The sequence below is a fragment of the Gobio gobio genome, assembly GCF_949357685.1.
Source record: "Gobio gobio genome assembly, chromosome: 13".
NCBI lineage: Eukaryota > Metazoa > Chordata > Actinopteri > Cypriniformes > Gobionidae > Gobio > Gobio gobio.
This window is the reverse complement of record NC_137106.1, coordinates 53963830-53980923: the sequence shown is the minus strand read 5'-3', so window position 1 is coordinate 53980923 and position 17094 is coordinate 53963830. Positions and strand designations below refer to the sequence as shown.

The 17094-nt window shown below is 45.1% G+C and overlaps 1 protein-coding gene across 1 annotated transcript in view; it reads right to left on the bottom strand.

The window, feature by feature from the left end:
- The window catches only part of dph6 (diphthamine biosynthesis 6), a 148204-nt gene that overhangs the window by 13083 nt on the left and 118027 nt on the right, over positions 1 to 17094 (bottom strand). Inside the window, exon 9 of the mRNA XM_079832400.1 lies at positions 10410 to 10649. Coding sequence (XP_079688526.1) covers positions 10410 to 10649 — 240 coding nt within the window. The remainder of the gene's footprint in view (positions 1 to 10409; positions 10650 to 17094) is intronic.

Below are 17094 nucleotides of genomic sequence, written 5' to 3'. Positions count from 1 at the left end.
CCATTAGTTAACATGTGTTGTAGTATTTACTAGTGTTTGTTAATGTTATTTCATAAAGCAGACGAGCGAGCGCAGAGATGAACACGCTTGATTCCAGACACGCGTGGGCGGTTTCACAGCATTGTGATGGCTTTAAATGATCTGCAGAGTTAAAATCTTTATTCTTCGCCGGGCCATTATCGCCTCTCAAACATCTTTGTGCTCACAATGTGGCCCTCAAATAACACCGTCTCATCTGCTAATGGGGCACAAACGAGTGTTTCATACAACAGCCGTTCTGTTGTGCCGTCGATAAGGGCAGAAACACTTAACCCCCTTTTCAATTCGCTGGATCAATTTTCATCCACTCACATCCCACTCCAGCACAGCAGAATAATGACGGGTTACATACACTTTATTTTGAGATTCGCTCAAAAGCAGACGGCGAATAAATCAGAGAGGCTTTTCTCCCAATTTCAGGCCGCGTCCTCGCCGCGACCCGATCGGTCAGCGCTGCACTTACATCCAGATTAAACCAGCCAGCGCTGATTGTGTATCAACATCAAACCACTTTTCTGTGCGGCTACGAGTAAACAATAGGAGCTTTAAGTAGCTGTGTGTAAAGTGTTCACTCAGACGTCTTTAACGAGAGCGTTAGATTAGCACTTAACCGTGATGAAGGGGAGGCTGTTAATGGCCCTCGGGGGCCGCCATCGGGATCCAGAGGGGCTCGTTTAGTGAGACCTTGAGGCCCGTGACATCCTCTTCTGAACTCCACTAGTGGAGAGAGGAGAGATGGTGAAGAGGTGTTGAGCTCCACTGAAGCTCGTTCTGACCGGCTCAGATGAGGAGGTGAGGGCCGCCAGCTGAACTGTAAACTCCATAATAAGGAAGAGTTGTGGAAGTCGGAGCGCAGCGGGTTATGATGGGCTCTGTATGCTCAGCCGGTTCCTCTACATTTCCTGCCCAGCTGGAAGCCGGAGCTCCTGAACACCACCACTTGAGGACGGAGGAACACACACACACACACACACACCCACAGACTTTCACAGCAAACGTTCAGTGTGACAAGACATTAAAATGAAACGATACGTCATTATCAGCCCTTGCAGTGAGTGTGAAAACTTCAGTGTGTGATTTACACCACTTTCTAAAGTTCATCATATTTTCTTGAATAGAGAATCTCTTGCCTTACACAAACCAACCGATATTAAAATCTCTTAAAGGGTCTCTATTATATGCTGTTTTAAAGCTCTCCTACAACAGGTTTACATGCATCCATGGTCCAAAAAACACTTCAATTCTCTCCTAATCTCCACTGCAGCTTCAGCTCTTCTCTCTCAGCGTCTGAAACGCTTCATTCAAGGATTCAGTCTCTCTAAACCCCGCCTCTCTGAGAGGCTGCTCTCCTCTGATTGGTCAGATGGCCCAGTCTGCTGGCAAATGCTCATTATCATATCTGAATCTCAGCTCTTGACACACAGTGTGTGAGGGCGGGGCAAAGAGACGCTGTTCAGCCAATGAGGACCAGAGGCGTGCATTATGCAAATTAACTACAGTGTGTGAGGGCGGGGCAAAGAGACGATGTTCAGCCAATGAGGACCAGAGGCGGGCATTATGCAAGTTGGGAGCATGAAATTGTCCAAAATGTCTTGGTGAAGCATTAAGAGTTCCTTTCACTGGAACTAACCCCTGAAAAACAATCCCACCCCATAATCCCCCCTCCACCAAACTTTACACTTGGCACAATGCAGTCAGGCAAGTCCCGTTCTCCTGGCAACCGCCAAACCCAGACTCGTCCATGGGATTGTCAGACAGAGAAGCGTGATTGGTCACTCAGAGAACACGTCTCCACTGCTCTAGAGTCCAGTGGCGGCGCACTTTACCCCACTGCATCCCACGCTTTGGTGATGTGCAGCTTGGATGAGCTGCTCGGCCATGGAAACCCATTCCATGAAGCTCTACACACTGTTATTGAGCTCATCTGAAGGCTACAGAAGTTTGGAGGTCTGGAACTCTTGACTCTGCAGAAAGTTGGCCACTTCTGTGACCCTCAGCATGTGCTGACCCCGCTCTGTGACCCTCAGCATGTGCTGACCCTGCTCTGCAACCCTCAGCATGTGCTGACCCCGCTCTCTGTGACCCTCAGCATGTGCTGACCCCGCTCTCTGTGACCCTCAGCATGTGCTGGCCCCGCTCTCTGTGACCCTCAGCATGTGCTGACCCCGCTCTGTGACCCTCAGCATGTGCTGACCCCGCTCTGAGACCCTCAGCATGTGCTGACCCCGCTCTCTGTGACCCTCAGCATGTGCTGACCCCGCTCTGTGACCCTCAGCATGCGCTGACCCCGCTCTCTGTGACCCTCAGCATGCGCTGACCCCGCTCTCTGTGACCCTTAGCATGTGCTGACCCCGCTCTGTGACCCTCAGCATGCGCTGACCCCGCTCTCTGTGACCCTCAGCATGTGCTGACCCCGTTCTGTGACCCTCAGCATGCGCTGACCCCGCTCTCTGTGACCCTCAGCATGCGCTGACCCCGCTCTCTGTGACCCTCAGCATGTGCTGACCCCGCTCTGTGACCCTCAGCATGCGCTGACCCCGCTCTCTGTGACCCTCAGCATGTGCTGACCCCGCTCTGTGACCCTCAGCATGTGCTGACCCCGCTCTGTGACCCTCAGCATGCGCTGACCCCGCTCTGTGACCCTCAGCATGTGCTGACCCCGCTCTGTGACCCTCAGCATGCGCTGACCCCGCTCTCTGTGACCCTCAGCATGTGCTGACCCCGCTCTGTGACCCTCAGCATGTGCTGACCCCGCTCTGTGACCCTCAGCATGTGCTGACCCCGCTCTGTGACCCTCAGCATGTGCTGACCCCGCTCTGTGACCCTCAGCATGCGCTGACCCCGCTCTCTGTGACCCTCAGCATGTGCTGACCCCGCTCTCTGTGACCCTCAGCATGTGCTGACCCCGCTCTCTGTGACCCTCAGCATGTGCTGACCCAGCTCTGTGACCCTCAGCATGTGCTGACCCCGCTCTGTGACCCTCAGCATGTGCTGACCCCGCTCTGTGACCCTCAGCATGCGCTGACCCCGCTCTCTGTGACCCTCAGCATGCGCTGACCCCGCTCTCTGTGACCCTCAGCATGTGCTGACCCCGCTCTGTGACCCTCAGCATGCGCTGACCCCGCTCTGTGACCCTCAGCATGTGCTGACCCCGCTCTGTGACCCTCAGCATGCGCTGACCCCGCTCTGTGACCCTCAGCATGCGCTGACCCCGCTCTGTGACCCTCAGCATGTGCTGACCCCGCTCTGTGACCCTCAGCATGCTCTGACCCCGCTCTGTGACCCTCAGCATGCGCTGACCCCGCTCTCTGTGACCCTCAGCATGCGCTGACCCCGCTCTGTGACCCTCAGCATGTGCTGACCCCGCTCTGTGACCCTCAGCATGCTCTGACCCCGCTCTGTGACCCTCAGCATGTGCTGGCCCCGCTCTGTGACCCTCAGCATGTGCTGACCCCGCTCTCTGTGACCCTCAGCATGTGCTGACCCCGCTCTGTGACCCTCAGCATGCGCTGACCCCGCTCTGTGACCCTCAGCATGAGCTGACCCCGCTCTGTGACCCTCAGCATGCGCTGACCCCGCTCTGTGACCCTCAGCATGAGCTGACCCCGCTCTGTGACCCTCAGCATGTGCTGACCCCGCTCTGTGACCCTCAGCATGCGCTGACCCCGCTCTGTGACCCTCAGCATGTGCTGACCCCGCTTTCTGTGACCCTCAGAGCGGCTTAAAAACGGAAAAAATATCAATGTGTTCACTCCGAGCAGAATCGATATTTTAACGTTTCCGTTTTTGCGTTCCTCAATAAACATTACTGTTCCGAAAACGGTTTGATTTGAAAAAATAACGGTTAATAACGTTATTTTAATTTAGCCAAACAAACAAATATGTATAAATAAAGACTTATTTTCACTCAATAATAATATAACGCATGATAATTAAACTTGAATATTTATTTCATAACATTTTTAAAACCACAACAGAAATGCAAGCATTAATTACAGCATAAACAGCGGGACAAATATTGAGCTGTTTTAATGGAGCTGAAAGTGGTCCTCTTATGCCTAATTCTTTTCAGAAGAGTGAGAACATTCTTTGTACATAACTTTTTTTTCAACAAATTGTATGAATAAAGAATAAATAAACTGGATAACCATTGCTCTTTTAATGCTGCTAATTTCAAAGCAAACACTGCACAACACGTCTGCATCCCATAATCAAACTCAGTCAGCTAATAAAACTTGATCATTTAATGCGATATAAGGCTGCGTTCACACTGCAGGCTGAAACGACCCAATTCCGATTTTTTTGCCCTTATGCGACCTGTATCTGATCTTTTCATGACAGTCTGAACGACACAGATCCGATCTTTTCAAATGCGTCTTCAGTCTGAACTGCCAGGTCACATGTATCCGACCCGCACGTCGTTGATCCGCGACAAACGTCATCATTGTAACCCCCGTTCCTTACTCCAGTCCAGTGGTGGCTAGCCTGGATGCCAGCCGAATTTAGCCCCGCCCACAATTTTTTTTGCTCGGGCAATTCGGTCTGGACTCGCTCCATAGAGGAGGAATTATGCCCGAACAGAAACTGTTCGGACCAATGAAATCATCAGGGCGGGCTTTAGACGATGATGGACAGATGATCAACAGTAACGTAATCATCCACGTCATCGAAGGCTCTTGGGTTGAATTTGTTCTAATCCTAAACTGGAGAACTTGTTCGTATATGCGTTCACCTTCACTATTTCTCTCAGAAACGATGATCGTGTTGGTAAGTACTCTGTGTATCCTTAAATTATTTTATTACTGGCAAAGATCGTTTACACTCATCTTTTTCTTGTAACGTTACTTAATCCAGCGTGCGTGCAGACAGGGTTTCCAAGTGTTTTTGCAATGTCGCGCACAATTGCTACTCAAAACTATAGCCCAAAACAATAACTTTCCGGGGTGTTCTCCGGAAAAAAATGGCGTTTGGTTGGCAAAATATGTTATTTTGGCAAGGTTGCCTGCTAAAATTCACATTCCTGGGTTTATATAATCACATAATTGGGGTCGCTTCAACCCGCGGACATGGAGAAAAACACGGACTTGGCAACAGTGCAGTTGAGTTCTGTTGACATTTGACATCTAATGTTACGCGTCGCTCCGTTGCTCTGATTGGTTGTGGGTCTATCCAATTGAGGTCTTTCCTGGCTCGGTTGAAACACGCCCCATAATCAAAGCTCAATGGAGCGGTACCAGACTCATATTCTGACTAGAATTGAGTATGGCCACGCCAGGCTAAGTGGTGGCGGTAATGCACAAGAAATAGTTGCTAACCGCCAATAAAAGAAGAAGTGCGCACCTGCACCTGTTGCTAGCCAATACACTCCAACTCCAGCGCGTTTCTGCACTGTTATGGGCCGCCGCAGACGTGTCTCTTCCCGTGAGAAAGTTAGTTGAAGGCGCTCGCAAACATAATTGAAGGTGGATCTGGTCATTCTGAAGTTACTGACGAATTGGGTATCAGTAAAGCCACTCACATCAGTCTCCCACCACTCCTGGCTGCGGCTCCGCACACACACGTTTCTCTGTAGCGACGTTGCTACCACTGCTCCACAAAACGCCATGGCCAAAAACCTTGCTCTCCTCCTCTTTTTTAATTTTCTTCTTAACATGAGAAGGTTGTAATGGTGCTGGCTCCGTTGCGAAAATAACTTTAATAAAGCTAAACGAACTCCAATGCTGACGCCCATATTTGGCTACTTCCGTAAACAACAAGTGACGTCGTTGACCGTTGAGTACTCTTCTGCGCATGCGGGTCACTTCTGGGTCATTTCACGTTCACACAGGAGATCACAAAAGGTCGCATTTAATTGGAAATGTGAACGAGCTTGAAATTTTTTTCAAAAAATCGGAATTGAGCATTAAGCCCTGCAGTGTGAACGCAGCCTAACACACCATTTAATACGCAGCATCAGCCGTCTATATAGAAAACATTGAGCTGTATTGGCCATCTGAAAGACTATAGGAATGTTTGATAGATGCTATAGCCTACTTGGATAGGCTTAAACGGAATCCACAAACTAGCCTAAATCAGACTATTTGAGCTTAAAGTCTGCACTGCTTATTTAAACGTATGAAAAGAATGTCCTCCAATACCTGCGCTTTCATTGATGAGCTCAGCGGGAGAGAAATGTACTTGAGGCGTGTAAATGCGCGCTCTATACTGACGGTAGATTCACAGATGACATTTCACTAACACTTGATCCGTCACGTCACATGCTGGAGCTACTCTATTCATGATTCGGCACTGCCAGATTCAAATATTAAAGGTCCCGTTTTTCGTGTTTTTTTGAAGCTTTGATTGTGTTTACAGTGTGCAATATAACATGTGTTCATGTTTCGCGTGTAAAAAAACACAGTGTTTTTCACACAATGTACTGATCTGTATTCCGCTGTTTTCACTGTCCTCAAAACGGCTTGAAAGATTTCCCTGTTCTATGAAGTCCCTCCTTCAGAAACACGTAACGAGTTCTGATTGGGCCAGCGGTTCCCGTGTTGTGATTGGACAGCAGCTTAGCGCACGCAGAGCGCACGTTACCGGAAAGGTCGCGCCTCTCACCATAACGGGGATGCATGCGCTCAATGATCTCTAAGTGCAGCGGCCCTGGGAAAGCCAAACAAAGGTGATTTGACTCCGGGATGAAAATAACAGCGTCTCGACGACATGGCGACAAACACTATACAAACTATACGAACGCAACACTTCCTCTTCTCCACGAGGGAGCAACAAGACCACGCCCCATTTCTTCGTGTATTCTTGTGGGCGGAGGTTAGTCAACAAACTGCTCTACTGACGTCATTAAAGCAGGAAGTACCAGGATGTAGAACAAACCGGCCGTTCGCTGTAGGCTTTGAAAGGAACTTCTGTTAAATAAAATATCTCGCTTGGCATTGAACTTTGAGCTTTATAATTTTACAGGTATTATTTATGCTCTAACAGCAACATTACACACTAACTAAAGTTTGAAAAATGGGATCACGAAGAACAGGACTTTTAAAGAGAACGATAAAATAACCTTATTAACCGGTTAATGCTCATTTCAAATCAACGTTTCTGTTCAGAACGATTCAAATTGATTTTGATTTCGTTTTTGTTCCTCGTTCATTTCCGGTTTTTGTTTTCGTTCCTTGAACCGGTTCAGAGCCCTGGACATGACTTTCTATAAAGCTGCTTTGAAACCATGTGCACTGTGAGAACTAAATTACACCTGACTTAGTCTGCATTCACTGATAATGAAAACATAAGCATGTGTGCAGCGTTCCTTTCCCAGGGAGTGACTGATGAGATGAGATGTAAGTCATGTTGCATAAACGTGTTCATGTCTTTAAGAACTTCTGAAAGTTGTGAGCGATTTTGATTGATCTGAAGTTAAATGCTCACTCCACAAACAACACATCTGCTCCGCCGCCAATTAACCCCGCAAACTCCATCACACACTCCATTACAGACGTTCTGAACGCTCAGGCTGTTTAAAGGAGTGTGTGTTTCATCACGGCTCTTCCGCTTGGCCAGCTCCATCTCCTTTAACTACAGCTCTGATTGCTGGAAACCTGAAGAGCGCTTCACTGTTAATCTAAAGAAAGCCTTTTCATCTCAACACCTGAGTGCACAAATCCAGAACCGCTGATCCAACATGACAATGATGATGACTGAACACACACTCATATATTCATGCACTGTTTGTCCTCGGCTTGCTCTGTAAAACAAGTGAATAAATGCTTCAAAATCAGCCAAAAATGGACATTTACTGTATTTCCGGCGATGGTTCTCACACTATAACAACACATCTGAGCTGATCGATACGAGCAGAGGATCAGAAGAGCCAATCAGGAGGAGGACATCTGCCTCCGCATCACACACACACACACACACACACACACACACACACACACACACACACACACACAGCGGCCGGACACCTGGAGATCAGCGGCCATTTGCATTTAAATGCCACATGTGTAGCAGGTCTCGGGATTAATTGCCTTTCCCTAATCGAGGTCTCTTAAATAAACATAAAATAATGAAAGCAGAGAAATAATTACAGCTATCTCAAAGCAAACGCGCTAATGAGAGGATTAGGAGGATGCTGGTCTGATGGATCTCACACAGGTCCGGTCACACACTCCACATCCAGATTTACAGAATACTCAACGCTTATTATTTATGCACATTATGACTACAAAACCAACCTGCCACCATGAGGCTTCCATTAATGAGAAGCTGAAAATGAAAGAGGACATATTCTGCTCTTTTGCAGAGTCGGGTTGTGTCTCTGGCTCCACTAGAGCAGGTTCTCCTGCTGTAATGTTGATTATCTCCTCATATCCTCCATTGTTGCGGCTCCTCTCTTCTCAGTCTGTCAGTAACGCTCTGTTTACTTCCTGTCTCCATGAAGCCCCGCCTTCTGAAAAGCACACTGTGCTCTGATTGGTCGGCTGGAGCAGTGTGCTGTGATTGGTGTTTGGGAAATGTCCCGCCCCTTACCATAATTGGCAGTTTCACACAGGACTAACTAACTCAACCAGGCCCCGCCCCTTTATTCTGCGCATTAATTATTATAATGAGGAATATTGTGATGTGTTAGAGGCCAATGGAGGCGTTTCAGGCGCTTCATGATCCTCATAATCTTGAGTCAGAATAACTTCATCTCTTCTCTGATGATGAGGGCGGGGCCACCTGTCACTCACATAAGATCAGCCAAAAGCAAACCACCACCATCCAATCAATTCCCCACAGACACACTCAAGCCCCGCCTACATTTGTTCTTGTTTGCGTTTCACTCGATATACGGCGCACTAGAGGAGAAAAGACCAGCGTGACTTCACTCTCATGATGACTTTAAAGGCATATCAGATGGGTCAAACACAGTGGGAATGCAAATGAAGAGAGTGTAATCCAGTGTTCATTACGTTGACAAATCATTTTCGTCAATGACCTTTTTTTACTGACGAAAACGAGACGATAACTAAATAAAAACTAGTGTTGGATGACAAAAACTATGACGAAAACTTACTGTCATTTTCATCAACACATAAAAGCGAGAGGAGAATGTTAGTGAGGGACGATTAGGCCATTCTGCAACTGCAATAGAAGCTCAGACATTTCAAAATAAGAGTCCTGGTGTATTTCCAGATTGTTTATCATTAAAAGTCACGCATTATATATTTGTTTTTGCGCACACAATAAACTGTGTTTAATTTAATTCCCATTTAATTCATAGTCAGGAGGAAAGACCAGTATTTGACACATATTCAATAAAGTATCAGGGTTATAATAGTTCACTAAAACCATAAAAACAATCTTCATTACTTGACATTAAATAAATGTTAACTGAAATAAAAAAAAATAATAAAAAAACTAGCGCTGTCAAAAGATTCATCGCGATTAATCGCATCCAAAATAAAAGTTTGTGTTTACATAATATATATGTGTGTACTCTGTTAATTATTATTTATATATAAATACACACACAAGCATGTATATATTTAAGAAAAAAATATTATTTTTATATATAAAACATTTATATTTATATATATTATAGATTATATAAATGTATATACATGCAAATATTTCTTAAATATATACATGAATGTGTGTGTTTTTATATATAAATAATAATTAACAGAGTACACACACATATATTATGTAAACACAAACTTTTATTTTGGATGCGATTAATCGCAATTAATCTTTTGACAGCCCTAAAAAAAACTTATTTGATGCTTTAGCTTAACCTGATATGGCCTACTGACTAAAACAGAAACACAAAGTTATAAAAACTATATAGCCATTTTTAAAAAGTGAATTGAGCTCTTTCGTGTATTTTTAATGTCAAAAACTAAATGATGTCAGAATGTCAGTTCAAGTGACAGTCGGTTATGTGACGCTTAAATGCTTAATGTATTACAATTGAACTAAACTCATTAGATTTTAGGAGAATAAAACTAGACTAAAACTAAAAACAATTCAGGAGACTAAAATATGACTAAAACTAAATCAAAATATGCTGTCGAAATGACCCCTGGTGTAATCTACAGCAGGGTTATTCAAATCTTGCCCTGGAGGGCCAATGAGCTGCAGAGTTTAGCTCCAGCCCTGATCAAACTCGCCTGCCTGTGATTTTCTAGTGAACCTGAAGACATTGATGAGCATGTTCAGGTGTGTTTGATCAGGGCTGGAGCTAAACTCTGCAGCTCATTGGCCCTCCAGGGCAAGGTTTGAATAACCCTGATCTACAGGTGTGCTGGACCAATGCGGTTCCCCTGTCACATGTGTAACTGTGGGCCACTTCTCTGGTTCTGCGGGCTTTAAGGCCCAGATGCGCTCACCTGGATGTCCTGCAGGTGTGTGGTCCAGGCTGCGGTGACGGCCGCTGTGTGTTTGCGGTGTGTGATGTAGATGTGCGCCTGCAGTGTGTGAGCCAGCGTGAGCCCGGAGCTCATGGCCCGCAGAACCTTCTCCATGTGGCTGAAGCACAGCCGGGCCTGGAGCGCGGGCGGCCCATCCAGCAGCTGCATGGAGCAGGGCATCAGAGCGATCTGTCCCGCGCAGAACACCGCCCCCTGCACCTGACACACACACACACACACACACACCGCTCAATACACACACACGGTACTGTGCTACATCTGCACCCAAAGTACCTGAAAGATGCATTATTAAAACTAATATATTCAGTTATGGGTCACACAATGCCATAATGAACAGGAAAATAAAAAATAATTATTAATACAAAAAAAACATTGAATAAATAAATATATATATATATATATATATATATATATATATATATATATATATATATATATATATATATATATATATATATATATATATATATATATATATATATATATTCATAATTCTTATTTATGTTTATGAACAAATAAATAAATAATAAATTAATACAAATATAAATAGAGCTGCAACCTTAAAAGCAACCTATTTATTACTTCCCTTCCTTTTTAACCAAATAACTCTGATTTCTTGTTGCATTGCTGCAATAGGAAGATAATTTTAATAATATTAATGTTCCAAGAGCCCAACCAAAGAACACACTGATCTCCATAATGGCGACCAAACCACTCCAAAATCGCTGCATCGATAGAAAGAGAATTATAAATATATCTGCAAGCAGCCATTATCAGGGCCAAGCGCAGACAAGAAGAAGACAAGACATGCCAAAGAATCAGATCAACGGCAGCAATTAAACACATTTTAAGATGATTTTAGGCAAAAAGGCTAAAGAAGGCATTGTAGTCAATGGGAATGTCATGTTTTGTTCTATTATAGCGCCACCAAGAGGCTCAATCCTACCATTTTCTTTACTCGGAGTGAGCCCATACATGTGTGTGTCAATTTTGGTGAAAATATCTCATTTGGTTTTGGAGTTATAGACATTTATATGAAAAAACATGTTAAAAATGACTGACACCTGACTTTGATTGGATTTTACTGCCCCTAACTACCAATATTTTGACATTTGAAGTATTAGCGTTTAGCTATCGACCTATGTTTCTGAACTTCTGACGCTGGTTTCGTCTCGATCAGACTAGCGGTTTTGAAGATATCAGCTAACGTTTTTAAAGCGCTAAATTGCAACGCTGCACAAACCATCCGCCGAAACCTGGCAAGTCTGGTATCGTTGGACTCGGCAAAGATTCAGGAGACAAGAAAAGTTACTCCCATGAAAATAAGTCAACCACACCCAAAGTTATAAGCATTTGAAAAATAATTCTCCACTAGGTGGCGCTGTTTCGAAACCTCTCAGGCTCCTTTTATTTATTTATTTATTTACAGGGACAGTGCATATTAATTAACATTTCTGTCAATATGCCAGAGTTAGCCAAAAGGCTATTTTTCACCTGCAGTCTCTAGACAGATGTCATCCTAAAAGAGAGTAAAAAAGTTACATTTTACATAACAATATAACAATTACAATACAATTTTAAAAAGTACTAAGTTAAGATGTACAATAAAGACACATCCGACCAACAACAGACAAACAGCAGACAAATACATGAGCACATACACACAACGCAAGAATCAAACAGGAGGCAGCGAAACAGGTCTAGTATTGGGCTAATGTTGACAGCTCTGATTTTCAATTCAATAACCATTTCTTTAACTGAATCTTAAATGTACTATATGTGGTTATGTTTCTGATGTATATGGGGGTTAGGTTCCACTCAGTAGCAGCTCGGACAAAAAAAGCGGTTTGGCCAAATACACTTTTCCTAAAAGGAATAAAGCAATCTCCCCTCGCTGCACGTCTGGTTCTGCTATAATCAGCTGTTCGAATATTGACAAACTGGCGTAGAGGAGGGGATGAGAGACCATGAATAATTTTATAGAAAAGACATAAATCTGCAAATTTTACCATGTTTTCCCAGCTGAATAATATGTGTTTTTGTAATATTGGACAATGATGAGAAATGCATGGTTTCTTATCCAATATTTTTACAGTTGGTTTGTAAAGTGATTGAAGAGGTTTCAGAGATGTGACACTAGCTTGTGACCAAATGGGTAAACAATAAGTCATATGTGAGAAGATCATAGAGTGCATGTACATTTTTGCTGCCTGTGTGGACATTTGATGGCGAATGTGTCTAAAGTTACTGAGGTTGAATTTGATTCGATTACAGACCATTTTTACATGAGCTTTAAATGAAAGCTTTGAATCAATTACAACCCCCAGATATTTATAGTCTGACACAATCTGCAGCCTTTCCCCTGAGACAAAAACATCGGGCTCAACACTGAAGTTATTGTTCGACTTGCTGAAAAACATTGCTACAGATTTCGATGCATTCAACAGCAGGCAAGTACTTTTTAACCTAGCTGTGATTTTAACCATGGAATTAGTGAGCTTTTCAGCTACCTGTGAGATAGTACTACCATGAACATAGACTACGGTGTCGTCAGCATACATTTGCACAGAAACATCAGGACAGACAGACGGGAGGTCATTTATATAAATTGAGAACAACAAAGGTCCTAGATTTGATCCTTGAGGAAGACCAGTGGACAGACTGAGGGCCGCTGATTTAAATGACTGGACTCTAACATGTTGGGAGCGGTCAGTGAGGTAAGACTCAATCCATTTAAGTGCTTCTGAGGAAAAATTAAAACTGCCTAATTTTGTCAACAAGATTTTATAATTAACAGTGTCAAAAGCCTTCTTGAGATCCAGGAACACAGCACCAACAACGCCACCTCGATCCAACAAAGCTCTGATGTTTTCAGTAAGGAAGCAAGTAGCAGTCTCGGTGGAATAACTGGCTCTAAAGCCAAACTGCATAGGGTGGAGAGCGTAGGGTGTGGTATTTAGATGGTTAATAATTTGTTTTGCTATCACTTTCTCAGCAATCTTAGACACTGTAGGCAAAATGCTGATGGGTCTGTAATTTGACATGGAATGAGGATCTCCGCTTTTGAAAATGGGAACAACAACATCATTGACTTCAGGGCATCTGATGACCCATACTGAGTTTCAGAACAATCCGTTCATGTGTTCATATAATACAGCATTTTAGCACATCATTCAAAATGGCCGACAGACAAAATGGCCGATTTGGTAAAATTGGATTGCGTTCATCTCATGAACAATGGCTCCAGCAGTTCTTCAGCTCCACAACACTCGTCCTGCTCCGCTTCAGACTACAGTAACGCTAATAATCACATCAACATGATTTCTGCCCGATTCTTTCCCACCGGCTGTGAGACCACATGACCCAAGAGTCTGTGTGGCGTCATCAAACTACGCCTGTGTTTTGAATAGACGAAGGAAAACTTACATAGTGCAGCTTTAATATTCATTAATATTGAGTGCACTGACACTATCAGATGATGATTGATTCTGTTCCTCAGTGAAGCTCTACTGTATGAAGAACATCTCACCGTCTGCTTTAGTCTGCGCTGCGGATGGAAACGCCTCAGCATCAAACGAGGAGCAACTCATTATCATGAGCACAGCCTCAATTAACACACCACACCTTCTGCCATCCCCGATTCACACCAGCCCTGAGCGCTAATCACAGGCTGAGGATTAGCTGAGAATACACTCGCTCGTCTGCAGATGAAAATACAGGAGCTGGTCAGGTGACGGTCAGGTCAGAGGTCAGGTCAGAGGTCAGGTAAAGTCTGACTCGATCAATCGCTGGGAAATGCAGCTTTACAGCCAATTATCATGCATGGGAATTACATTACCAGACTCACTGTAAACACACACCCGGCTCACACACACACACACACACACCCGGCTCACACACACACACACACACCCGGCTCTCACACACACACACACACACACCCGGCTCACACACACACACACACACCCGGCTCACACACACACACACACACACCCGGCTCACACACACACACACACACCCGGCTCTCACACACACACACACACACACACCCGGCTCACACACACACACACACACACACACACACACACACACACACACACACACACACACACACACACACACACACACACACACCTGTCTCACACACACACACACACACACACACACGCACACACACACCCACCCGGCTCACACACACACACACACACCCGGCTCACACACACACACACCCGGCTCACACACACACACACACACACACACACACACACACACACACACACCCGGCTCACACACACACACACACACACACACACACACACACACACACGCACACACACACCCACCCGGCTCACACACACACACACACACCCGGCTCACACACACACACACCCGGCTCACACACACACACACACACACACACACACACACCCGGCTCACACACACACACACACACACACACACACACACACACACACGTCTCACACACACACACACACCCACCCGTCTCACACACACACGCACACACACACACACACACACACACACCCGGCTCTCACACAAACACACACACACACACCCGTCGTACGCTTCAAAGCTTCATGAGGCCGTGTTTTGAAATCGTCATCACTATATAAGTCGTTATTTAGGGTTTTTTTGCGCACAGAAACTATTCTCGTCTTCATAAAGTTATTGTAGAGCCGCTGTAGTGAGATGGACTTTGTAACTTTAGTCTTTAGTGTCTTTTAAGGGTCTTGAGAGTGTAAAGTTGAGCCAATGGAGGCCTTTCAGAGCATCAGATTTACACTAAAATATCTTCATTTGTGTCTGAAGATGAACGGAGGTCTGACGGGTGTCCAACCACATGAGGCTCAGTCATTAATCACACAATCTACATTTTTGGGTGAACTAACCCTTTAAGAACCCCTGATATTGTATTATTAAATGCTGTAGAAGTGTTTTTCAGTGTAGGTTCGTGTTCATTTAAATAGTGTTACAGTTTTTATCATCTAGTTTGATTTCAGTTGAACGTTATGCGTTTTATTTTGTGTTGGAGACGAGCTCTAGAAAAGCGTGGATGATGTTCTTTCCCCTCAGAACAAAATCAGAAACATCAGCTCAACCAAACGTGTTTTGCTGCAGGGAGCAAATAGTCACATCCGTTCCCATTATGGGATGTGTTTCCCATGATTCCCTCTGCTGGGTTCACCTGTCAACTCTGATGAAGCTTCAGCAGCCGCTGCAAATTACCAGAGCGGGCGGAAGGAGGCAAGGAAGCCGGATCAATCAGCGCATCATTTACCCACGAGCGTTTTTTGGGCGATCCGGCATTGGCGAAAGCAAATGGGCATTGGCGTTCCAGTTATGAGGCATCAGAGAGTCGGTGTGGAGAGGCTTCAACACGGCCTTCAAAAGCCCTCGCGCCCTCATATCCGCAGATTTGAATATCAAAAGCGAGACCTCTCGGCTATTATAATATTTAGAAATAAAAAACAGGTGCGGCGTGATCAATTATTAAGAGCCAGGCGCAGGTAACTCAGGCAGATCTGGGGAATACTATTTACATAAAATTAACAGTTCAAAAGAACGAGTTCACACACCAATCAAACTTGTTAATTGACTGTCAATGGTGTGTCCCTGAATATACAACACAACTACATTATTCATCCTCGCAGCTGACAGGGAAGACAGGCCAATTTGCATGGGCATCCAAAATCTGATCAACAACTACAACATCACATGCATTTTTAATAGAGCCGAGGGAGCTTATTAATATTCATAGGGGTCAAACTATGGCGCCGCGTTTCATTTAACTCAGCGGCCGACAAAGTGTTTCAGGAAAAGGCAACTTTAAGGCTGTGGAGCGAGGAGCGTCCTGAAGAACCAGCAGATGATGCCCTCAACACACGGCCGGCATTTTAATCTCTGCGGCCCAGCAGTTGTTTGTGTGGTGGCAGTGGAGGTGACCTGGAGAGAGAGAGAGAGAGAGAGAGAGAGAGAGAGAGAGAGAGAGAGAGAGAGAGAGAGAGAGAGAGAGAGAGAGAGAGAGAGAGGGGGAGAGAGAGATCTGCTGCTGCTGCTATTGACGAACAGTCACGGCCGCTCGGGTCAAGGACACGCCAGGAAAAGCACCATCAGGAATGCTAATGGACGCTCATCCCAACTGAATCTTCATGCATAATTGATGGCGCTGAGGCACACACACACACACACACAAACACACACACACACACACATGATACTGAAGCACTTACAACTTTAGTGAATAGTTTCTCTTTAAACATCTTGAACACCATCCGGACCGCTGTTAACTACACACACACACACACACACACACTGCACCAGGACCTGAACACCATCCTGACCGCTGTTAACTACACACACACACACACACACTGCACCAGGACCTGAACACCATCCTGACCGCTGTTAACTACACACACACACACACACACTGCACCAGGACCTGAACACCATCCTGACCGCTGTTAACTACACACACACACACACACACACACACACTGCACCAGGACCTGAACACCATCCTGACCGCTGTTAACTACACACACACACACTGCACCAGGACCTGAACACCATCCTGACCGCTGTTAACTACACACACACACACTGCACCAGGACCTGAACA